The sequence below is a fragment of the Oratosquilla oratoria genome, chromosome 43 (assembly GCF_046742065.1).
Source record: "Oratosquilla oratoria isolate Oo_2021 chromosome 43, ASM4674206v1, whole genome shotgun sequence".
Taxonomy (NCBI): Eukaryota; Metazoa; Arthropoda; class Malacostraca; order Stomatopoda; family Squillidae; genus Oratosquilla; species Oratosquilla oratoria.
In genome coordinates this window covers 10,775,191-10,800,792 of record NC_134819.1, presented here as the reverse complement: position 1 = coordinate 10,800,792, position 25,602 = coordinate 10,775,191, and the positions used below count along the sequence as shown (strand labels likewise).

At 34.6% G+C, this 25,602-nt stretch overlaps 1 protein-coding gene across 1 annotated transcript in view; it reads right to left on the bottom strand.

Annotated features, from left to right (window-relative positions):
• The window catches only part of LOC143021935 (decapping and exoribonuclease protein-like), a 153,553-nt gene that overhangs the window by 87,758 nt on the left and 40,193 nt on the right, over positions 1–25,602 (bottom strand). Inside the window, exon 2 of the mRNA XM_076179826.1 lies at positions 15,981–16,038. Coding sequence (XP_076035941.1) covers positions 15,981–16,023 — 43 coding nt within the window. The 5' untranslated portion in view covers positions 16,024–16,038. The remainder of the gene's footprint in view (positions 1–15,980; positions 16,039–25,602) is intronic.

The following is a 25,602-nucleotide window of genomic DNA, read 5'->3' as shown; positions in this document are numbered from 1 at the left end:
AAAATAAAAAGTTCATAGCAAAGGAAGCACAGAGTAGGAGAAAAAAACGAGAGAACAAAAAAGTTGTATTTAGAGATATAGTGACACAACAGATGAAAGAACAAACTAAGGACACGTTTATTAAAGTGATGAGAGAAAAGGAGAATAAAGTAAGAGACTTAGTGGGCAAAAAGTAATGTATATTAGGGATGGAAGATAAGTATAATCCAAATAAGACTACAGGAGTAAAAGAGGCAAAAGATTAGGCAAACAACATATTAGAAGTAGTTCAAGAGGATGGACAAGAAACTGGGAAAGAAATTGAAGAAATATATAGACTAGGGAAATACAATACAGATAAGGCTAGAGCAATTACGATTAAATTCAGGTCACAAACAACAGTAGAGAATATCTTAGCAAAAACAGGTAAACTAGCTGCCAGTGATTGATACAAACAAGTATGGATAAAAAGAGAAATGAATAAAGAGGAAAGAGAGGAGAATACAAAAGGACTAAAAGCTAAGGTAAAAAAAAAAAAAAAAACGAGAAAAGAACAGAGTCAGAAAAAGCGAAATTCTATTGGAGAGTAGTGGATATGAAAGTGAAGAAATGGTTCATAGCAGAGAAAAACGGAAAGGAAACAGAAAATACGATGGAAGTAGCAGAAAATTAAAAGTGTCTTACACAATCATAGATGGCTTAACAGCAGGCTTGAACAAACTGAATGATTACCTGATGGAAAAAAGAACTCGACATAATGGGAATTGTAGACAAAATTGAAAGGTCCACTACAACCAAACAGTGTAGGACATGGTGCATATAATAATTGGATTGGAAACATAGAGGTAAAACAAGGAGGTGGAGTTATGTTCCTGACTAAGAAGGATATAAATGTGAGGAATGTCACATATGGAAAGAATAGAGTAGATATGATTATAATGGAAGTGGAGGACATGGATGGGAAGAGCAGGAAATTTATAGTATATTATGTACCTCATAAATGGCCTCGTGGGAAGTGAGAGAACACAATAGTATGTGAGAAGACACAAGGATAACACTAAATAAAATGATGGAAGATGGAGGAAGAATAGTCATAATGGGTGATTTTAATTGTAAAGAAATCAGCTGGGAAGAGATGACAGTGAAGGGTGGAGACGACTCATTGGAAAATGTACTACTTGGTATGATTATAGAACATACAATAACGCAATGAATACAAGAGAATACTAGGTATAGAAATGAGGAAGAACCATCTAGACTGGATCTAATAATCACATCAGAACCCAAAATAGTGGACAAGATTGAATATAAGTCGCCAATAAGTAAAAGTGACCACATAGTGGTTGAACTGGAACTAAATGAGGAAAAATACATGGAAAAAATGAAAATATAGAAAAAAGGAAGATGGATGTATGGAAAAACAAACTTTGATAAAATAAGAATATTCTTTCAAAAAGCAGACTGTGAAAAGATAAAGGAGGAAAAAACAGTAGAAGAGAAATGGAATATTTTGACAAAAATTTATAAAGGAGTGGATAAGTATGTTCCAAGACAAAAACAAGAAAAAGGATATGTAAAGTGCTGGTACAACAAAAGATGTAGGAAGTTAAAAGACAGAAGAGATAAAGCTTGGATAAAATGGAAAAAAAGACATGATAAATGGAAAATATACACTAGTTATAGAAATGAATATGTACAAGTGTGCAGAGCAGAAAAGAAATATGAAAAAGATGTCATAGAAAAATGTAAAAATCAACCAAAACTATTTTACAGATTTATAGACAACAGATTGAAAAACAAACAAGAATTAGAGAAATTACGGCAAGGAGGAGTTCAATACACAGAGGAAATAGAAATGGCAGAAATTATGAACAAGCATTTTAAATCGGTGTTTACGAGGGAGAACATACAACATAGAGATATCGAGTGGGAGGAGAAAGCCCCCCCCCCCTATGAAAGAGATAGAAGTGACAAGGAATGAAATAATGAATCACTTGGGTAATCTCGATGTCAGAAAATCGCATTGACCACTTGTAATGGCAAACTGGATTTTGAGAGAATGCAGGATTGAACTAACATACAAAATACATTGTCTAATAAGCAGTTCATTGAAAGAAGGAAAAGTTCCAGATGATAAGAAAAGAGCAAATATAGTACCAACATATAAAGGGGGAAACAAGGAAGACCCTACTAACTATAGACAGCTCTCTCTTATAAGTGCGATAGCTGAAATTTGTGAATCATCAAAATTAGATGAGTAAGGCATCTGGAAAAAAAAGTACTAAATCACAAGGCAATCTGGATTTAAACATGAACGATCGTGCGTCACAAACTTAATATGTTTCTATTAAAGGCTAATAGATGTAATACAACAAAGAGATGGATGGGCTGATTGTGCATATCTAGACCTGAAAAAAGCTTTTGATAAGGTACCACATAAAAATTGCTAAAGAAATTCGAAACTGCATGAGGAATACAGGACAAACTGTTGAAGTGGGTGGAAGACTTCTTGCATGAAAGAAAAATGAGAGTGGTATTAAGAGACACTCTAATTGGGATGAAGTGAGTTCCACAAGGAACAGTTCTGGCCCAAATAATGTTTGCTATATATTTTAATGATATGGATGAAGTAATTGAAAGTTATATGAGCTTCTTTGCGGAGATGCAAAAATGTTGAAAAATGTGAACACAGTAGAGGATAGTGAGTTGCTACAGAGTGATCTCAATAACGTATGGAAATGGAGTAGGAAGTGGGAGATGGAATCCAATATTAACAAGTGTAGTATAAAGGAATTTGGAAAAAAAAAAACAGCGAGACCATTTAAATTGGGAAAAGAAGAAGTTAAAAAAGTAGAAAATGAAAAGGACCTGGGAGTCATTATTATGAGTAATATGTCCAAGGAGAAACATATAAACAACATTTTTGGAGAAACTTATAATTTGATAAAACCATTCAAGTTGGCATTTACATACCTGGACAAAGAAATGTTGAACCTGGACAAAGAAATGTTAATGGAAATACTGGTCACTTCTACAAGACCAAGATTGGAGTATGCAGCGACGACGTGGTCACCAAGTACAAGAAAAAAAGGTATAACAAAACTTGAAAGAATATAAAGAGCAATTACGAAATTGACACCAACACTTTCAGAACTATCATATGAAGAGAGACTAGCAAAATTTGAGTTACATGCATTAGAGCAAAGAAGAGAGAGAGGAGACTTGATAACTATTTATAGAATCATGAAAGGCATAGAAACTATTGGGATGGTAGAGATACAAGAGGACACGGAAAGAAAATCAAGACAGTTATGGAAGAAACCTAAAAAAGAACAGTTTTCCCCACAGGGTAATAGACATTTGGAACAAGTTAGATGAGAAAGTGGTGTGTCCAAAAACAATACATGAATTTAAAAACAGTCTAGACAAAACGAGATATGAAGACGGGACACAACGAGCACAGCTCCTCTTCCCGTGAATACTCACACGTCGGTCGGAGTAACAGCAAAGTCTGGACTCCGGTGATATCTTCAAATTTCGAGGATCACAACAAGTACCTGTGTTGTATTAATAAGGAAAGGGAAAGCTCGTGGTGTAGTGGGAAGGTGAAGAAAAACGAGAAAGGGAGGGACTACTGAGGAAAACGAAAGGAAATGAGGAAGGGGAAGATAGGGCTCAAGAAGTCAGACGCATGTTAGCAAAAGACGGCCTGACGATAGTGGTGAAGTCGATGTGATTAGTAAAAATTTAGAAATTAGAAATATAGATAAGAGCAGCGCAATGGAACGTGGATATAACTATTTCCATGGATTTAATGAGGGAGGAAATGGCAACATCCCCCGACTAGTAAATCTAGAAGAGAAACTAAAAGGAATAAATGAAAATTGGAAAGCTAAGTGTAACCAAATAAAGTTGGTTACTCAAAGAGTTGATAAACTGGAAGAACTAAAGGAGAATCAAAACCTAAAAAAAAAAGAAAAAAAAAAAAAAAAAAAAAGTGGAATTAAAAAGAGAGTTAAGAGATGTAAACGATGAGAATGAGTATTTGAAGAGGAGTAATAAAGAGAATAAAGAGTCCATGGCAAAAGAGGTAAGTGGTTGGAAGAAAGTAGAAGAGAACAATAAAATTGAATTTAGAGGTACAATGGAACAGCAGATGAAGGACAAACTAAGGACACAGTTATTAAAGTGATGAGGGAGAAGGAGAATATAGTAAGATACTTAGCAGATAAAAAGAAATATATAATTATATTAGGGATGGAAGAGAAGTATAATCCAAATAGGACCACAAGAAAAAAGAAAGAAAACGAAAAAGTAAATAAGATATTAAAAGTAGTTCAAGATGAACCAGAAACAGGGAAAGAAATAGAAGAAATATATAAACTTGGGAAATAAAATACAGATAAGACCAAACCAATTAAGGTTAAATTCAGGTCACAAACAACAGCAGCGAATATCTTAGCATAAACAGGGAAACTAGCAAACAGTGATCAATATAAACAGGTACGGATAAAAAGATAAATGAATATAGAGGAGAGGATGAGAAAACAAAAAGATCTGAAGCTAAGGGGAAAAAAAGAGGAAAGAACAGAGTCAGAAAAAGAGAAATCCTATTGGAGAGTAGTGGATATGAAAGTGAGGAAATGGTTCATAGCAGAGAAAAACAGAAGGGAAACAGAAAACACAATGGAAGTAGCAGAAAATTAAAAGTGTCTTACACAAACATAAATGGCTTAATAACAGGCTTGAACGAACTGAATGATTAACTGAAGGAAAAAGAACTGGACATAATGGAAATTGTAGACAAAATTGAAAGGTCATTTTTCAATATAGTATGTTATATTTTGGGTTTCATTTTTTTTTTAATAATGTCAAAGGGTTCCGCAACAAAAAAAGTTTGGGAACCACTGGTGTAAGACATGGTGTATATAATTATTGGATTAGAAACAGAGATGTAAAACAAGGGGATGGAGTTATGTTCCTGACTAAGAAGGAATGTCACATATGGAAAGAATAGAGATGATTATGATGGAAGTGGAGGACAGGGATGGGAAGAGCAGGAAGTTTGTAGTAAATTATGTGCCTCCTTAAACGGCTTCGTGGGAAGAGAGAGAACACAATAGTTTGTTAGAAGACACAAGGATAACACTAAATAAGATCATAGAAGATGGATGAAGAATAGTTATAATGGTTGACTTTAATTGTAAAGAAATCTGCTGGGAAGAGATGACAGTGAAGGGTGGAGACGACCTATGGGGAAATGTACTACTTGATATAATTATAGAACATACAATAACGCAATGGATATTAGAGAATACCAGGTATAGAAATGAGGCAGAACCATCGAGACTGGACCTGATAATCACATAAGAACCCGAAATAGAGGACAAGATTGTATATAAGACACCAATAAGTAAAAGTGAAGAAAAGAGAAAATACGAAAAAGATGTCATAGAAAAATGTAAAGATCAACCAACTGAAATACAAACAAGAATTAGAGAAACTACGGCAAGGAGGAGTTCAATACACAGAGGAAATAGAAATGGCAGAAATTATGAACAAGCATTTTAAATCGGTGTTTACGAGAACATACAACATCGAGATATCGAGTGGGAGGAGAAAGTTCCCCCTATGAAAGAGATAGAAGTATCAAGGAATGAAATAATGAATCATTTGAGTAATCTCGATGTCAGAAAAATCGCATAGATCAGATTAAATGGCATACTGGATTTTGAGAGAATGCAGGAATGAACTAACAGACAAAATACATTGTCTAATAAGCAGTTCATTGAAAGAAGGAAAAGTTCCAGAAGATTGGAAAAGAGCAAATATAGTACCAATATGTTAAGGGGGAAACAAATAAGACCCTACTAAATATAGACCTGTCTCTCTTACTAGTACGATAGCTAAAAAAAATTAAAGAATTGTCACAATTAGATGGGTAAGGCATTTGAAAAAAAACAACAACACTAAATCCAAGGCAATTTGGATTTAGAGAAGGACGATCATGCATCACAAACTTAATGCGTTCCTATTCAAGGGTAATATATGTAATACAAGAAAGAGATGAATGGGCTGATTGTAGTATGTTGTTTTTTCCAAATGTTTTACCCATCTAATCTTGATCATTCTTTCAAAATATTTAGCTATCGTACTTGTTAGAGAGACCGGTCTATAGTTAGTAGGGTTTTCTTTGTTTCCCCCTTTATATATTGGTACTATATTTGTTCTTTTCCAATCTTTTGGAACTTTTCCTTCTTTCAATGAACTGCTTATTAGACTATATATTTTGTCTGTTAGTTCATTCCTGCATTCTCTCAAAATCCAATTTGCCATTTCATGTGGTCCATGCGATTTCCTGTCATCGATATTACTAAATGTTTATTTCATTCCTTGATACTTCTATCTCTTTCATAGGGGGGACTTTCTCCTCACATTCGATATCTCTAGGTTGTATGTTTTCCCTTGTAAACACCGATTTAAAATGTTTGTTCATAATTTCTGCCATTTCTCTTTCCTCTGTGTATTGAACTCCTCCTTGTAGTAGTTTCTCTAAATCATGTTTGTTTTTCAGTTTGTTGTCTACAAATCTGTAAAATAGTTTTGGTCTTTACATTTTTCTATGACATCTTTTTCGTATTTTCTCTTTTCTTCTCTGCACACTTGTACATATTCATTTCTATCACTAGTATATATTTTCCATTTTTCAAGTCTTTTGTCTTTTTTCCATTTTACCCAAGCTTTATCCCTTTTGTCTTACTCCCTACATTTTTTGCTGTACCAGCACTTTACATAATCTTTTTCTTGTTTTTGTCTTGGAACATACTTATCCACTCCTTTTCTCCGTTTCTCTTCTCGTGTTGTTTCCCCCTCGTGTATTGTTTCCCAGTCAGCTTTTTGAAAGAATTCTCCGATTTTATAAAAAAAAAAAAAAAAGAAAAAAAAAAAAAAATCGTCCATCAATCCTCCCTTTCTATATTGTTCATTTTTTCCGTGTAGTTTTCCTCATTTAATTCCAGTTCAACCAATATGTGATCACTTTTACTTATTGGCGTCTTATATTCAATATTGTCTACTATTTCGGGTTCTGATGTGATTATTAAGTCCAGTCTCGATGGTTCTTCCTCATTTCTATACTTAGTATTCTCTTGAATCCATTGTGTTATTGTATGTTCTATAATCATATCAAGTAGTATATTTCCCCATAGATCGTCTCCACCCTTCGCTGTCATCTCTTCCCAGCAGATTTCTTTACAATTAAAGTCACCCCATTATGACTATTCTTCCTCCATCTTCCATTACCTTATTTAGTGTTATCCTTGTGTCTTCTAACATACTTTTGTGTTCTTTCTCTTCCCACAAAGCTGGTTTAGGAGGCACATAATTTACTACAATCTTCCTGCTCTTCCCATCCTTGTTCTCCAGTTCATCATAATCATCTCTACTCTATTGTTTCCATATGTGACATTCCTCACATTTATATCCTTCTTAGTCAGGAACATAACTCCACCCCCTTGTTTTACCTCTCTGTTTCTAATCCAATAATTATATGCACCATGTCCTACACCAGTGGTTCCCAAACTTTTTTTTGTTGCGAAACCCTTTGACATTATATAAAAAAAAAAAAAAAAAAAAAAAAAAAAAAAAAAATGAAACAAAAAAATAAAACATACTATATTGAAAAATGAATTTATTTTAAACAAACATACTCAAGTTAAGGAGATGAGGTATTTGAATGGAAAATATAAGGAAGTATCATGTTCCAAAGTTTAAGCTCTGATGTGCGCTCATCAATGCAACACTCTTTGCATGTCTGGTGAACTTTAGCTTACGACCTACGGATCCTCTGGCCTAGCTTCACGGAACCCAAGGGTTCCGCGGAACCCACTTTGGAAACCCCTGTCCTACACTGTTTGGTGGTAGTGGACCTTTCAATTTTGTCCCTACAATTCCCATTATGTCCAGTTCTTTTTCCTTCAGGTAATCATTCAGTTCGTTCAAGCCTGTTATTAAGTCATCTATATTTGTATAAGACACTTTTAATTTTCGGCTACTTCCATTGTGTTTTCTGTTTCCCTTCTGTTTTTCTCTGCTATGAACCATTTCTTCACTTTCATATTCACTTCTTTCCAATAGAATTTCGCTTTTTCTGACTGTTCTTTTCTCGTTTTTTCCTTAGCTTGTAGTCTTTTTGTTTTCTCCTCTCTTTCCTCTTTATTCATTTCTCTTTTTATCCATACCTGTTTATATTGTCCACTGACTGCTAGTTTCCCTGTTTTTGCTAAGATATTCTCTACTGTCGTTTGTGACCTGAATTTTATCTTAATTGGTCTGGTTTTATCTGTATTATATTTCCCTAGTTTATAGATTTCTTCAATGTCTTTCCTTGTTTCTTGTCCATCCTCTTGAACTACTTCTAATATGTTGTTTATCTTTTCCTTTGCCTCTTTTACTCTTGTGGTCCTATTTAGATTACACTTCTCTTCCACCCCTAATATATTTATACATTTCTTTTTGTCCACTAAGTCTCTTACTATATTTTCCTCTTCTCTCATCACTTTAATAACTGTGTCCTTAGTTTGTTCTTTCATCTATTGTTTCACTTTATCTGTAAATACAACTTTGTTGTTCTCTTGGACTTTTCTTCAACCCTGTGCTTCCTTTGCTATGGACTCTTTATTATTATTCTTTAATTCCCCATTCTCATCTTTTACTTCTTTTAACTGTTTTTTTAATTCTTCTATTTCTTTAGTTAGGTTTTAGTTCTCCTTCTTTAGTTCTTTCAATTTATCAACTCTTTCCGTAATCCGTGAAAGTTGGCTGAACCTAGCCTCCCAAAGTTTGGTCATTTTCTCTAGTTTTTCCTCTAGACTTGCTAATCGGGGGAGGTTGGCATCCCCCCTCATTAAATGCATGGAAATTATTATCTCCACTTTCTATTGTGCTATTCTTATCTATAATACTAAACTTAATGCTTTTACTGATATTTTCGACTTCATCTGCGTCGTCTGCAGCCCTCTTGTTGACATTTCTCCTGACGTCCGGGGGATCCCGTTCGTCACCTTCCTTATTTCCTTCCATTTCCGTCAGTAACCCCTTCCTTTCTCCTTTTACTTCACCTTCTCACTATACCACGAGCTTTCCCCTTCCCTGTTAATACATCAAAGGTACTCCCTCGTTGTTGAGATCGATGAAACTTGAAGTTTTCTTGGAGTTCCAAACTTCGTGTGTGTATTTACCTAGTTGTATTTTACGGGAAGGGGAGCTATGCTCGTAGGGTCCCGTCTTCATATCTTATTTTATCTAAACTATTTTTAAATTCATGTATTGTTTTTGCACACACTACTTTCCCATCTAACTTGTTCCAACTGTCTATTACTCTGTGAGGAATGCTGTTCTTTTTCAGATCTCTTCTATAGCTGTCTTTCTTGATTTTCTTTCCGTGTCCTCTTGTATTTCTATCATCCCATTTTATTAGATCCTCTCTATCAGTAGTTTCTATGCCTTTCATGATTCTGTAAATAGCTATCAAATCTCCTCTCTCTCTTCTTTGCTCTAGTGTCTGTAGTTCAAGTTTTGCTAGTCTCTCTTCATATGATAGTTTTGAGAGTGTTGGTGCCAATTTTGTAATTGCTCTTTGTATTCTTTCAAGTTTTTTTTTATACATTTTTTGTACTTGGTGACCACATCATTGCTGCATATTCCAATCTTGGTCTTATCAGAATGATTAGTATTTTCTTCAGCATTTCTTCATCCAGGTATGTAAATGCCACTTCGATTGTTCTTATTAAATCATAAGTTTCTCCAAAAATCTTATTTATATGTTTCTCAGGTGACATATTATTCATAATAATGACTCCCAGGTCCTTCTCATTTTCTACGTTTTTTATTCCTTCTTCTCCCAATTTATACGATCCTGTTATTCTGTTTTTGCTTTTTCCAAATTACATTATACTACACTTTTTAATATTGAACTCCATCTCCCACTTCCTACTCCATTCCCAGACTTTATTTAGATCACTCTGTAGTGATTCACAATCTTCTTCCGTGTTCACTTTTTTTTAATAGTTTTGCATCATCTGCAAAGAGGCTCATATAGCTTTCAATTCCTTCATCCATATCATTAATATATATAGCAAACATTATTGGGGCCAAAACTGTTCCTTGTGGAACACCACTTATTACTTCATCCCAATTTGAGTGTTTGTCTCTTATCACTACTCTCATTTTTCTTTCTTGCAAAAAGTCTTCCATCCATTTAAGCAGTTTGCCCTGTATTCCTCCTTCGGTTTCTAATTTCTTAAGCAACTTCTTATGTGGTACTTTGTCAAAAGCATTTTTTAGGTCTAGAAATGCACAATCAACCCATCCATCTCTTTCTTGTATTATATCTATTAGCTTTGAATAGAAAACATATTAAATTGGTGACGCATGATCGTCCTTGTCTGAATCCAAATTGTCTTGGATTTAGCACATCGTATTTTTTTTTTTTTTTTTTTTTTTTACCCATCTACTTTTGACAATTCTTTCAGAAATTTTTGCTATTGTACTTGTTAGAGAGACTGGTCTATAGTTGGTAGGGTCTTCTTTATTTCCCCCTTTATATATAGGTACTATATTTGCTTTTTTCCAATCTTCTGGAACTTTTCCTTCTTTCAAGGAACTATTTATTATGCTATGTATTTTGTCTGCCAGTTCATTCCTGCATTCTTTCAGAATCCAGTTTGCTATTTCATCAGGTCCATGCAATTTTCTGACATCAAGATTACTCAAGTGTTTCATTATTTCATTCATTGTTACTTCTATTTCTTTCATTGGGGGACTTTCTCTTTCCATTCGATCTCTTCAGGTTGTATGTTCTACCTTGTAAACACTGTTTATATTGTCCACTGTCTGCTAGTTTCCCTGTTTTTTGGTAAGATATTCTCTACCGTCGTTTGTGACCTGAATTTAATCTTAATTGGTCTGGTCTTATCTGTACTATACTTTCCGAGTCTAAGCTTCTCTTCGATTTGTTTCATGATTTCAGGTTCATCTTCCTGAACTAATTCTAGTAAACTGCTTACTTTTTCTTTTTCCTCGTTGATTCTTGTGGTTCTATTTAGGTTATGTTTCTCTTCCATTCCTAATATAATTATACATTTCTTTTTATCTGCTAAGTCTCTTACTATATTCTCCTGTCTTATCACTTTGATAACCGAGTCTTTAGTTTGTTCTTTCATTTGCTGTTTAATTATGTCAGTAAATGCAGCTTTACTGTTTTCTTGGATTTTTTTCCAGCCCTGTACTTCTTTTGCTATGGCCTCTTTATTGTCTTTATTATTCCTCTTTAATTCTTCATTCTCCTCTTTTACTTCTTTTAACTGTCTTATTAATGCTTCTATTTCTTTAGTTAAGTTTTTGTTCACCTTCTCTAGCTCTTCCAATTTTTCAACTCTCTGTGCAATATTTGCTGTTACCGAACCTAATCTCTCAATGTTCGGTCATTTGTTCAAGTTTTTCCTCTAGTCTTTCTAATCGGGGGAGGTTGGTATCCACCCCCCCCCTCATTAAATCCCTGGAAATTATTATCCTCACCTTCCATTGTGCTGCTCTTATCTATATTTCTAATCTTTACATTTTTGTTAATCTCTTCACCAAAATAATTGGTCCTTCTTTTGTTTACAAGACGCCTGGCCTCCTGGACTTAGTCCTCCCCTTCCTCATTTCTTTCCATTTCCCTCAGTAATCCCTCCCCTTCTCCTTTTTCCTAACTTTCCACTACACCACGAGCTTTTCCCTTCCCTGTAAATACAATAAGGTACTTTATTTGCGTTGAGATCCACGAAAATTTCACTTTTCTTCAGAACTCCAATCTTCGCCGTCCATCCGACGAAAGTGTGTATGTGTGTGTGTATTTACCTAGTTGTATTTTACGGGAAGGGGAACTATGCTCGTGGGGTCCCGTCTTCATATCTCATTTTATCTAAACTATTTTTAAATTCATGTATTGTTTTTGCACACACCACTTTCTCATCTAACTTGTTCCAACTGTCTATTACTCTGTGAGGAAAGCTGTTCTTTTTCAAATCTCTTCTATAGCTGTCTTTTTTTATTTTCTTTCCGTGTCCTCTTGTATTTCTGTCATCCCATTTTATCAGATTCTCTCTATCAGTAATTTCTATGCCTTTCATGATTCTGTAAATAGCTATCAAATCTCCTCTCTCTCTTCTTTGCTCTAGTGTCTGTAGTTCAAGTTTTTCTAGTCTCTCTTCATATGATAGTTTTGAGAGTGTTGGTGCCAGTTTTGTAATTGCTCTTTGTATTCTTTCAAGTTTTTTTTTTTACATTTTTTTGTACTTGGTGACCATATCGTTGCTGCATATTCCAATCTTGGTCTTATCAGGGTGATTAGGATTTTCTTCACCATTTCTTCATCCAGGTATGTAAATGCAACTTTGATCGTTATTAGATTATAAGTCTCTCTGAAAATCTTATTTATATGTTTCTCAGGTGACATATTATTCATAACAATGACTCCCAGGTCCTTCTCATTCTCTACTTTTTTTATTCCTTCTTCTCCCAATTTATATGCTCCTGTTATTCTGTTTTTGCCTTTTCCAAATTCCATTATACTACACTTTTTTGTATTGAACTCCATCTCCCATTTCCTACTCCATTCTTGTACTTTATTTAGATCTCTCTGTAGCGATTCACAATCCTCTTCAGTTTTCACTCTTTTCAGTAGTTTTGCATCATCTGCAAAGAAGCTCATATAGCTTTCTATTCCTTCATCCATATCATTAATATATATAGCAAACATTATTGGGGCCAGAACTGTTCCCTGCGGAACACCGCTTATTACTTCATCCCATTTTGAGTGCTGGTTTCTTATCACTACTCTCATTTTTCTTTCTTGCAAAAAGTCCTCCATCCAATTTAGTAGCTTGCCCTGTATTCCTCCTTCAGTTTCTAATTTCTTAAGCAACTTCTTATGTGGTACTTTGTCAAAAGCTTTCTTTAGATCTAAAAATGCACAGTCTGCCCATCCATCTCTTTCCTGTATTATATCTATTAGTCTTGAATAGAAACATATTAAATTGGTGACGCATGATCGTCCTTGTCTGAATCCAAATTGCCTTGGATTTAACACTTTGTTTTTTTCTAAATATTTTACCCATCTACTTTTGATAATTCTTTCACAAAGTTTTGCTATTGTACTTGTTAGAGAGACTGGTCTATAGTTGGTAGGTTCTTCTTTATTTCCTCCTTTGTATATAGGTACTATGTTTGCTTTTTTCCAATCTTCTGGAACTTTTCCTTCTTTCAAGGAACTATTTAGTATGCTATGTATTTTGTCTGCCAGTTCATTCCTGCATTCTTTTAGTATCCAGTTTGCTATTTCATCTGGTCCATGCGATTTTCTGACATCAAGATTACTCAAGTGTGTTAATATTTCATTCTTTGTTACTTTTATTTCTTCCATAGGGGGGACTTTCTCTTTCCATTCGTTCTCTTCAGGTTGTATGTTCTCCCTTGTAAACACTGATTTAAAATGTTTGTTCATAATTTCCGCCATTTCCATTTCCTCAGTGTATTCAACTCCCTCCTGTCTTAATTTCTCCAAGTCTTGTTTGTTTTTCAGTTTATTGTTTACAAATCTGTAGAATAGATTTGGTTGATCTTTACACTTTTCTATGATATCTTTTTCATATTTTCTCTTTTCCTCTCTGCACATTTGTACATATTCATTTCTATAGCAGGTATATATTTTCCATTTTTCAGGTCTTCTGTCTTTTTTCCATCTGGTCCAGGCTTTGTCTCTTTTGTCTTTTAACTCCCTACAGCTTTTGTTGTACCAGCATTTTACATATTCTTTTTCTTGATTTTGTCTTGGGACATACTTTTCCACTCCTTTTTTGTAAATTTTTGTCAAAATATTCCATTTCTCTTCCACTGTTGTATCTTCTTTGTATATTTCTTCCCAGTTTTCCTTTTGAAAGAATTCTCTTATTTTATCAAAGTTTGTTTTTTCATACATCATTCTTCCTTTTCTATATTGTTCATTTCTTTTCATATATTTTTCTTCATTAAGTTCCAGTTCAATCAGTATGTGGTCACTTTTACTTATTGGTGTTTTATATTCAATTTTGTCCACTATTCTAGGTTCGGATGTAATTACTAGGTCTAGTCTCGATGGCTCTTCTTCATTTCTATACCTAGTGTTCTCCTGTATCCATTGTGTCATTGTATGGTCAGTAACCATCTCAAGTAGCGCGTTTCCCCATGAGCCGTCTCCACCCTTTACTGTCATTTCTTCCCAGCAGATTTCTTTGCAATTAAAGTCGCCCATCATAACTATTTTTCCTCCCTCTTCCATTATCTTGTTTAATGTTATCTTTGTGTCCTCTAACATACTTTTATGTTCACTCTCTTCCCATGAGGCTGTTTTCGGGGGCACATAATTTATCACAAACTTTTTGCTCTTCTTATCTCTGTCTTCTACTTCCATCATTATCATTTCTACTGTATTCTTTCCATATGTGACACCCTTCACGTTTATATCCTTCTTAGTTAGGAACATAACTCCACCCCCTTCCTTTTTCACTCTGTTTCTAATCCAATAATTATATGCATCATGTCCTACACTGTTGGGTGGTAGTGGACCTTTTAATTTTGTTTCTACAATTCCCATTATGTCTGGTTCTTTTTCTTTCAAGTAATCATTCAGTTCATTCAATCCTGTTATCAATCCATCTATATTTGTGTAAGACACTCTTAGTTTTCTGCCACTTCCATTGTGTTCTCTGTTTCCCTTTTGTTTTTCTCTTGTATGTCGACTTTCTTCAGTTTCATATTCACTACTCTCCAATAGAATCTCTCTTTTTCTGACTCCGTTCTTATCTCGTTTTTTTCCTTTGCTTCAAGTCTTTTCTGTTTTTCTTCCTCTCTTTCCTCTTTATTCATTTCCCTTTTTATCCATACCTTTTTATATTGTTCACTTGTTGCTAGTTTCCCTGTTTTGGATAAGATATTCTCAGCCGTAGTTTGTGACCTGAATTTAATCTTGATTGGTCTGGTCTTGTCTGTACTATATTTCCCGAGCCTGAATTTCTTTTCGATTTGTTTCATTATTTCTGGTTCATCTTCCTGAACTAATTCTAGTAAATTTCTTACTTTTTCATTTTCCTCTTTGATTCTTGTGGTTCTATCTGGGTTATGTTTCTCTTCCATTCCTAATATAATTATACATTTCTTTCTGTCTGCTAAGTCTCTTACTATATTCTCCTTCTGTCTCATCACTTTAATAACTGAGTTTTCAGTTTGTTCATTCATTTGCTGTCTGATTATGTCAGTGAATGCAACCTTGCTATTTTCATGATTTTTTTCCAACCCTCCTTGTTCTCCATATTATTCTCCTTTAAGACTTTATTCTCATCTTTTACTTCTTTTAACTGTTGTTTTAATTCTTCAATTTCCTTAGTTAAGTTTTTGTTCGCCCTCTCTAGTTCTTCCAATTTTTCAATTCTTCGTATCATACTGTCAACATTACCGAACCTACGCTCCAAGTCCTCGTTCATCTTATCGACCTTCTCTTCTAGTCTTGTCAGTCGGGGGGGGGGGGGGTTGTGTCCCCCCCACCCTCTTTAAATCCCTTGAAAATATTCTCATCACTTTCTACTGTATTGCTCCTATCTATACTTCTAATCTTCACATTCCTATTAGACATGTCGTCATCCTCCAGCTCGTCTTGCGGTCGCTTGTCCACCTTTCGGCGGCCCGTTAGGGCCAATTCCTCCACCTCCTCATTACCTTCCATTTCCCCAGCAATCCCTCCCCCTCTCCTCTTTCCTTACTTTCCCACTACCCCACGAGCAATTTCCCCCCACCCTGCAAATACAAAAAGGCACTTCTCTTTGCGTTGGGATCCACAATCTGCACTTTTCTTCAGAACGTTCTTCAAGCCGTCCGTTCGTTGAAAGTGTGTGTTTGTGTGTGTGTGTGTGCGCGCGCGTACTTACCAGCTGGGTTTCTCCTGCCGGAGTCGCCGTTCCTTCGCCACATCTCTATGGTACGGAGCTGTAGAGGAACCAAAACATCGAGGATTACAATTGGACAATATTATTTTTGGGACTTCTTTCTCACTAGTTACTAATCTGACTGTTTTAGGCATTTTAGTCGCACCCGTGTCCAGTGGGGTGACGCAAGTTACGTTTGATGAAGCAACGAAAGGCTCAATGTGGTATATGAGTATTTGGTAAGTACCAGACTTTGCGTCCAGTTACATGCGACACCATTCTGAAAATAAATTTAAGAATATATTCTTAACTCTGTTAGGTTGGCGAGAGAGGATTCTTTAGTTTGTGCAAAGTGTGTAGTACTATCATGATATATATATATATATAATATAATATATATATACATATATATAATATATATATATATGATATATATATATGTATGATATATATAATATAATATATATATATATTATATATACATATATATAAAGATATATATATATAATAAATATATAATATATATGATATATATATGATATATATATAATATATATGTATAATATATATATATATATATATTATATATATATGTATGTATATACATACAAGCCGTGGGCTTCGCCCTCCTCTGCTTCGCCGAAGGCTTGGCTGCGCAGACAGCGGCCTACGGCCGCAGCTTTCCGCGCTCTAATCCCTCGTTTTCCCCTTCGGCCTCGGCCTCGGGGCGGAACCCCAACACGGAATCCCCAGCACGAAGAAGAACGCGAAGAAGAACACGAAGTAGAATGCGAAGAAGAACGCGAAGAAGTAGGCGAAGAAGAACGAGAAGAGGAACGCAAAGAAGAACGCGAAGAAGAACACGAAGTAGAATGCGAAGAAGAACGCGAGGAAGAAGAACGCGAAGAAGAATGTGAAGAAGAACGCGAAGAAAAACGCGAGAAGAAGAAGAAGAAGAATGCGAAGAAGAAGAACGCGAAGGAAAAAAAGGAAGAAGAAAAGGAAGAAGAAAAGGAAGAAGAAGAACGCGAAGAGGAAAAGGAGGAATAAAAGGAAGAAGAAGAAAAGGAAGAAGAAGAAGAACGCGAAGAAGAAAAATAAGAAGAAGAAGAGGAACGCGAAGAAGAAGAACGCGAAGAGTAGGAAGAAGAAGAATACCACCTGACCCCGACTTACCCAAGCGCTTTTTCAAGAATATATTCAGGACAAATTGTCACCGAAATACCACCTGTCCCCGACCTCCACAGCGTTTTTTTTTTTTTAGAATATTTTAATTTAGACTTATATGTATATATATATATATATATATATATATATATTATATACATATATATATTATATATATATATATGTATATATATGTATATACGTATATATATATAATATATATATATATACTCTATATATATATGTATATATATATGTATACATATATATATATATATATATATATATGTGTGTATTTACCTAGTTGTATTTACCTAGTTGTATTTTACGGGAAGGGGAGCTATGCTCGTGGGGTCCCGTCTTCATATCTCATTTTATCTAAACTATTTTTAAATTCATGTATTGTTTTTGCACACACCACTTTCTCATCTAACTTGTTCCAACTGTCTATTACTCTGTGAGGAAAGCTGTTCTTTTTCAGATCTCTTCTATAGCTGTCTTTTTTTTATTTTCTTTCCGTGTCCTCTTGTATTTCTATCAATCCATTATATCAGATTCTCTCTATCAGTAATTTCTATGCCTTTCATGATTCTGTAAATAGCTATCAAATCTCCTCTCTCTCTTCTTTGCTCTAGTCTCTGTAGTTCAAGTTTTGCTAGTCTCTCTTCATATGATAGTTTTGAGAGTGTTGGTGCCAATTTTGTAATTGCTCTTTGTATTCTTTCAAGTTTTTTATACATTTTTTTGTACTTGGTGACCATATCGTTGCTGCATATTCCAATCTTGGTCTTATCAGGGTGATTAGGATTTTCTTCACCATTTATTCATCCAGGTATGTAAATGCCACTTTGATTGTTCTTATTAAATTATAAGTTTCTCCAAAAATCTTATTTATATGTTCCTCAGGTGACATATTATTCATAACAATGACTCCCAGGTCCTTCTCATTTTCTTCTTTTTTTATTCCTTCTTCTCCCAATTTATATGCTCCTGTTATTCTGTTTTTGCTTTTTCCAAATTCCATTATACTACACTTTTTTGTATTGAACTCAATCTCCCACTTCCAACTCCATTCCTGTACTTTATTTAGATCACTCTGTTGTGATTCACAATCTTCTTCCGTGTTCACTCTTTTAAGTAGTTTTGCATCATCTGCAAAGAAGCTCATATAGCTTTCAATTCCTTCATCCATATCATTAATATATATAGCAAACATTATTGGGGCCAGACCTGTTTCTTGCGGAACACCGCTTATTACTTCATCTCATTTTGAGTGTTTGTCTCTTATCACTACTCTCATTTTCCTTTCTTGCAAAAAGTCTTCCATCCAATTAAGCAGTTGTGTGTGTGTGTGTGTATTTACCTAGTTGTATTTTACGGGAAGGGGAGCTATGCTCGTGGGGTCCCGTCTTCATATCTCATTTTATCTAAACTATTTTTAAATTCATGTATTGTTTTTGCACACACCACTTTCTCATCTAACTTGTTCCAACTGTCTATTACTCTGTGAGGAAAGCTGTTCTTTTTCAGATCTCTTCTATAGCTGTCATTTTATTTTCTTTCCGTGTCCTCTTGTATTTCTGTCATCCCATTTTATCAGATTCTCTCTATCAGTAATTTCTATGCCTTTCATGATTCTGTAAATAGCTATCAAATCTCCTCTCTCTCTTCTTTGCTCTAGTGTCTGTAGTTCAAGTTCTTCTAGTCTCTCTTCATATGATAGTTTTGAGAGTGTTGGTGCCAGTTTTGTAATTGCTCTTTGTATTCTTTCAAGTTTTTTTTTTATACATTTTTTTGTACTTGGTGACCATATCGTTGCTGCATATTCCAATCTTGGTCTTATCAGGGTGATTAGGATTTTCTTCACCATTTCTTCATCCAGGTATGTAAATGCAACTTTGATTGTTCTTATTAAATTATAAGTTTCTCCAAAAATCTTATTTATATGTTTCTCAGGTGACATATTATTCATAACAATGACTCCCAGGTCCTTCTCATTTTCTACTTTTTTTATTCCTTCTTCTCCCAATTTATATGCTCCTGTTATTCTGTTTTTGCTTTTTCCAAATTCCATTATACTACACTTTTTTGTATTGAACTCCATCTCCCACTTCCTACTCCATTCTTGTACTTTATTTAGATCTCTCTGTAGTGATTCACAATCTTCTTCAGTTTTCACTCTTTTCAGTAGTTTTGCATCATCTGCAAAGAAGCTCATATAGCTTTCAATTCCTTCATCCATATCATTAATATATATAGCAAACATTATTGGGGCCAGAACTGTTCCCTGCAGAACACCGCTTATTACTTCATCCCATTTTGAGTGCTGGTTTCTTATCACTACTCTCATTTTTCTTTCTTGCAAAAAGTCCTCCATCCAATTTAGTAGTTTGCCCTGTATTCCTCCTTCAGTTTCTAATTTCTTAAGCAACTTCTTATGTGGTACTTTGTCAAAAGCTTTCTTTAGATCTAAAAATGCACAGTCCGCCCATCCATCTCTTTCTTGTATTATATCTATTAGGCTTGAATAGAAACATATTAAATTGGTGACGCATGATCGTCCTTGTCTGAATCCAAATTGCCTTGGATTTAACACTTTGTTTTTTTCTAAATATTTTACCCATCTACTTTTGATAATTCTTTCACAAAGTTTTGCTATTGTACTTGTTAGAGAGACTGGTCTATAGTTGGTAGGTTCTTCTTTATTTCCTCCTTTATATATAGGTACTATATTTGCTTTTTTCCAATCTTCTGGAACTTTTCCTTTTTTCAAGGAACTATTTAGTATGCTATGTATTTTGTCTGCCAGTTCATTCCTGCATTCTTTCAGTATCCAGTTTGCTATTTCATCTGGTCCATGCGATTTTCTGACATCAAGATTACTCAAGTGTGTTAATATTTCATTCTTTGTTACTTCTATTTCTTCCATAGGGGGGACTTTCTCTTTCCATTCGTTCTCTTCAGGTTGTATGTTCTCCCTTGTAAACACTGATTTAAAATGTTTGTTCATAATTTCCACCATTTCCATTTCCTCAGTGTATTCAACTCCCTCCTGTCTTAATTTCTCCAAGTCTTGTTTGTTTTTCAGTTTATTGTTTACAAATCTGTAGAATAGTTTTGGTTGATCTTTACACTTTTCTATGATATCTTTTTCATATTTTCTCTTTTCCTCTCTGCACATTTGTACATATTCATTTCTATAACAGGTATATATTTTCCATTTTTCAGGTCTTCTGTCTTTTTTCCATCTGGTCCAGGCTTTGTCTCTTTTGTCTTTTAACTCCCTACAGCTTTTGTTGTACCAGCATTTATATTTTCTTTTTCTTGTTTTTGTCTTGGGACATACTTTTCCACTCCTTTTTTGTAAATTTTTGTCAAAATATTCCATTTCTCTTCCACTGTTGTTTCTTCTTTGCATATTTCTTCCCAGTTTTCCTTTTGAAAGAATTCTCTTATTTTATCAAAGTTTGTTTTTTCATACATCATTCTTCCTTTTCTATATTGTTCATTTCTTTTCATATATTTTTCTTCATTAAGTTCCAGTTCAATCAATATGTGGTCACTTTTACTTATTGGTGTTTTATATTCAATCTTGTCCACTATTCTAGGTTCAGATGTAATTACTAGGTCTAGTCTCGATGGCTCTTCTTCATTTCTATACCTAGTGTTCTCCTGTATCCATTGTGTCATTGTATGGTCAGTAACCATCTCAAGTAGAGCGTTTCCCCATGAGCCGTCTCCACCCTTTACTGTCATTTCTTCCCAGCAGATTTCTTTGCAATTAAAGTCGCCCATCATAACTATTTTTCCTCCATCTTCCACTCTCTTGTTTAATGTTATCTTTGTGTCCTCTAACATACTTTTATGTTCACTCTCATCCCATGAGGCTGTTTTCGGGGGCACATAATTTATCACAAACTTTCTGCTCTTCTTATCTCTGTCTTCTACTTCCATCATTATCATCTCTACTGTATTCTTTCCATATGTGACACATTTCACGTTTATATCCTTCTTAGTCAGGAACATAACTCCACCCCCTTGCTTTTTCACTCTGTTTCTAATCCAATAATTATATGCATCATGTCATACACTGTTGGGTGGTAGTGGACCTTTTAATTTTGTTTCTACAATTCCCATTATGTCTGGTTCTTTTTCTTTCAAATAATCATTCAGCTCATTCATTCCTGTTATTAATCCATCTATATTTGTGTAAGACACTCTTAGTTTTCTGCCACTTCCATTGTGTTCTCTGTTTCCCTTTTGTTTTCCTCTTGTATGTCGACTTTCTTTAGTTTCATATTCACTACTCTCCAATAGAATCTCTCTTTTTCCGACTCCGTTCTTATCTCGTTTTTTTCCTTTGCTTCAAGTCTTTTCTGTTTTTCTTCCTCTCTTTCCTCTTTATTCATTTCCCTTTTTATCCATACCTTTTTATATTGTTCACTTGTTGCTAGTTTCCCTGTTTTGGATAAGATATTCTCAGCCGTAGTTTGTGACCTGAATTTAATCTTAATTGGTCTGGTCTTGTCTGTACTATATTTCCCGAGCCTGAATTTCTTTTCGATTTGTTTCATTATTTCTGGTTCATCTTCCTGAACTAATTCTAGTAAATTTCTTACTTCTTCATTTTCCTCTTTGATTCTTGTGGTTCTATCTGGGTTATGTTTCTCTTCCATTCCTAATATAATTATACATTTCTTTCTATCTGCTAAATCTCTTACTATATTCTCCTTCTGTCTCATCACTTTAATAACTGAGTTTTCAGTTTGTTCATTCATTTGCTGTCTGATTATGTCAGTGAATGCAACTTTGCTATTTTCTTAAAAAAAATTCCAACCCTCCTTGTTCTCCTTATTATTCTTCTTTAAGACTTTATTCTCATCTTTTACTTCTTTTAACTGTTTTTTTAATTCTTCAATTTCCTTAGTTAAGTTTTTGTTCGCCTTCTCTAGTTCTTCCAATTTTTCAACTCTCCGTATAATGTTGTTAACATGACCGAACCTACGCTCCAAGTCCTCGATCATCTTATCGACCTTCTCTTCTAGTCTTGTCAGTCGGGGGTGGGGGGGGTGGGGGTTTGTGTCCCCCCACCCTCTTTAAATCCCTGGAAAATATTCTCATCATCTTCTACTGTATTGCTCTTATCTATACTTCTAATCTTTACATTTTTGTTAGACATTTCATCATCGCTAAATTGGTCCGGCCCTCGTTTGTTTAGATTTCGTCTGCCTGCCTGGGCCAAGTCCTCACCTTCCTCATTTCCTTCCATTTCCCTCAGTAATCCCTCCCCTTCTCCTTTTTCCTTACTTTCCCTACACCACGAGCAATTTCCCCCCCACCCTGTAAAAACAATAGGTACTTCCTTTGCTTTGGGATCCACGAATTTCACTTTTTCCTCAGAACGTCTTCTATGCCGTCCGTTCGTTGAAGTGTGTGTGTATTTACCTAGTTGTATTTTACGGGAAGGGGAGGTATGCTCGTGGAGTCCCGTCTTCATTTCTCATTTTATCTAAACTATTTTTAAATTCATGTATTGTTTTTGCACACACCACTTTCTCATCTAACTTGTTCCAACTGTTTATTACTCTGTGAGGAAAGCTGTGCTTTTTCAAATCTCTTCTATAGCTGTCTTTTTTTATTTTCTTTCCGTGTCCTCTTGTATTTCTGTCATCCCATTTATTTCTATGCCTTTCATGATTCTGTAAATAGCTATCAAATCTCCTCTCTCTCTTCTTTGCTCTAGTGTCTGTAGTTCAAGTTTTTCTAGTCTCTCTTCATATGATAGTTTTGTGAGTGTTGGTGCCAGTTTTGTAATTGCTCTTTGTATTCTTTCAAGTTTTTTTATACATTTTTTTGTACTTGGTGACCATATCGTTGCTGCATATTCCAATCTTGGTCTTATCAGGGTGATTAGGATTTTCCTCACCATTTCTTCATCCAGGTATGTAAATGCCACTTTGATTGTTCTTATTAAATTATAAGTTTCTCCAAAAATCTTATTTATATGTTTCTCAGGTGACATATTATTCATAACAATGACTCCCAGGTCCTTCTCATTTTCTACTTTTTTTATTCCTTCTTCTCCCAATTTATATGATCCTGTTATTCTGTTTTTACTTTTTCCAAATTCCATTATACTACACTTTTTTGTATTGAACTCCATCTCCCACTTCCTACTCCATTCCTGTACTGTATTTAGATCTCTCTGTAGTGATTCACAATCTTCTTCAGTTTTCACTCTTTTCAGTAGTTTTGCATCGTCTGCAAAGAAGCTCATATAGCTTTCAATTCCTTCATCCATATCATTAATATATATAGCAAACATTATTGGGGCCAGAACTGTTCCCTGCGGGACACCGCTTATTACTTCATTCCATTTTGAGTGCTGGTTTCTTATCACTACTCTCATTTTTCTTTCTTGCAAAAAGTCTTCCATCCGATTTAGTAATTTACCTTGTATTCCTCCTTCAGATTCTAGTTTCTTAAGTAACTTCTTATGTGGTACTTTGTCAAAAGCTTTTTTTAGGTCTAGAAATGCACAATCAGCCTATCCATCTCTTTCTTGTATTATATCTATTAGCCTTGAATAGAAACATATTAAATTGGTGACGCATGATCGTCCTTGTCTAAATCCAAATTGCCTTGGATTTAGTACGTTGTTTTTTTCCAAGTATTTTACCCATCTATTTTTGATAATTCTTTCACAAATTTTTGCTATTGTACTTGTTAGAGAGACTGGTCTATAGTTGGTAGGTTCTTCTTTATTTCCTCCTTTATATATAGGTACTATATTTGCTTTTATCCAATCTTCTGGAACTTTTCCTTCTTTCAAGGAACTGCTTATTATGCTATGTATTTTGTCTGCCAGTTCATTCCTGCATTCTTTCAGAATCCAGTTTGCTATTTCATCTGGTCCATGCAATTTTCTGACATCAAGATTACTCAAGTGTATCAATATTTCATTCTTTGATACTTCTATTTCTTCTATAGGGGGGACTTTCTCTTTCCATTCAATCTCTTCAGGTTGTATGTTTTCCCTTGTAAACACTGATTTAAAATGTTTGTTCATAATTTCCGCCATTTCCATTTCCTCAGTGTATTCAACTCCCCCTTGTCTTAATTTCTCCAAGTCCTGTTTGTTTTTCAGTTTATTGTTTACAAATCTGTAGAATAGTTTTGGTTGATCTTTACATTTTTCTATGACGTCTTTTTCATATTTTCTCTTTTCCTCTCTGCGCGTTTGTACATATTCATTTCTATAACCGGTATATATTTTCCATTTTTCAGGTCTTCTGTCTTTTTTCCATCTGGTCCAGGCTTTGTCTCTTTTGTCTTTTAACTCCCAACAACTTTTGTTGTACCAGCATTTTACATATTCTTTTTCTTGTTTTTGTCTTGGGACATACTTTTCCACTCCTTTTTTGTAAATTTTTGTCAAAATATTCAATTTCTTTTCCACTGATGTTTATTGTTTGTATATTTCTTCCCAGTTTTCTTGTTGAAAGAATTCTCTTATTTTATCAAAATTTGTTTTTTCATACATCATTCTTCCTTTTCTATATTGTTCATTTCTTTTCATATATTTTCTTCATTAAGTTCCAGTTCAATCAATATGTGGTCACTTTTACCTATTGGTGTTTTATATTCAATCTTGTCCACTATTCTAGGTTCAGATGTAATTAATAAGTCTAGTCTCGATGGTTCTTCTTCATTTCTATACCTAGTGTTCTCCTGTATCCATTGTGTCATTGTGTGGTCAATAATCATCTCAAGTAGAGCGTTTCCCCATGAGTCGTCTCCACCCTTCACTGTCATTTCTTCCCAGCAGATTTCTTTGCAATTAAAGTCGCCCATCATAACTATTCTTCCTCCATCTTCCATTATTTTATTTAATGTTATCTTTGTGTCCTCTAACATACTTTTATGTTCACTCTCCTCCCATGAGGCTGTTTTTGGAGGCACATAATTTATCACAAATTTTCTGCTCTTCTTATCTCTGTCTTCCACTTCTATCATAATCATCTCTACTGTATTCTTTCCATATATGACACCTTTCACGTTTATATCCTTCTTAGTCAGGAACATAACTCCACCCCTTTGCTTTTTCTCTCTGTTTCTAATCCAATAATTGTATGCATCATGTCATACACTGTTGGGTGGTAGTGGGCCTTTTAATTTTGTTTCTACAATTCCCATTATGTCCGGTTCTTTTTCCTTCAAATAATCATTCAGCTCATTCAATCCTGTTATTAATCCATCTATATTTGTGTAAGACACTCTTAGTTTTCTGCCACTTCCATTGTGTTCTCTGTTTCCCTTATGTTTTTCTTTTCTATGTCGAACTCCCTTAGTTTCATGTTCACTACTCTCCAATAGAATCTCTCTTTCTCTGACTCCGTTCTGTTCTCGTTTTTTGCCTTAGCTTCCAGTCTTTTCTGCTTTTCTTCCTCTCTTTCCT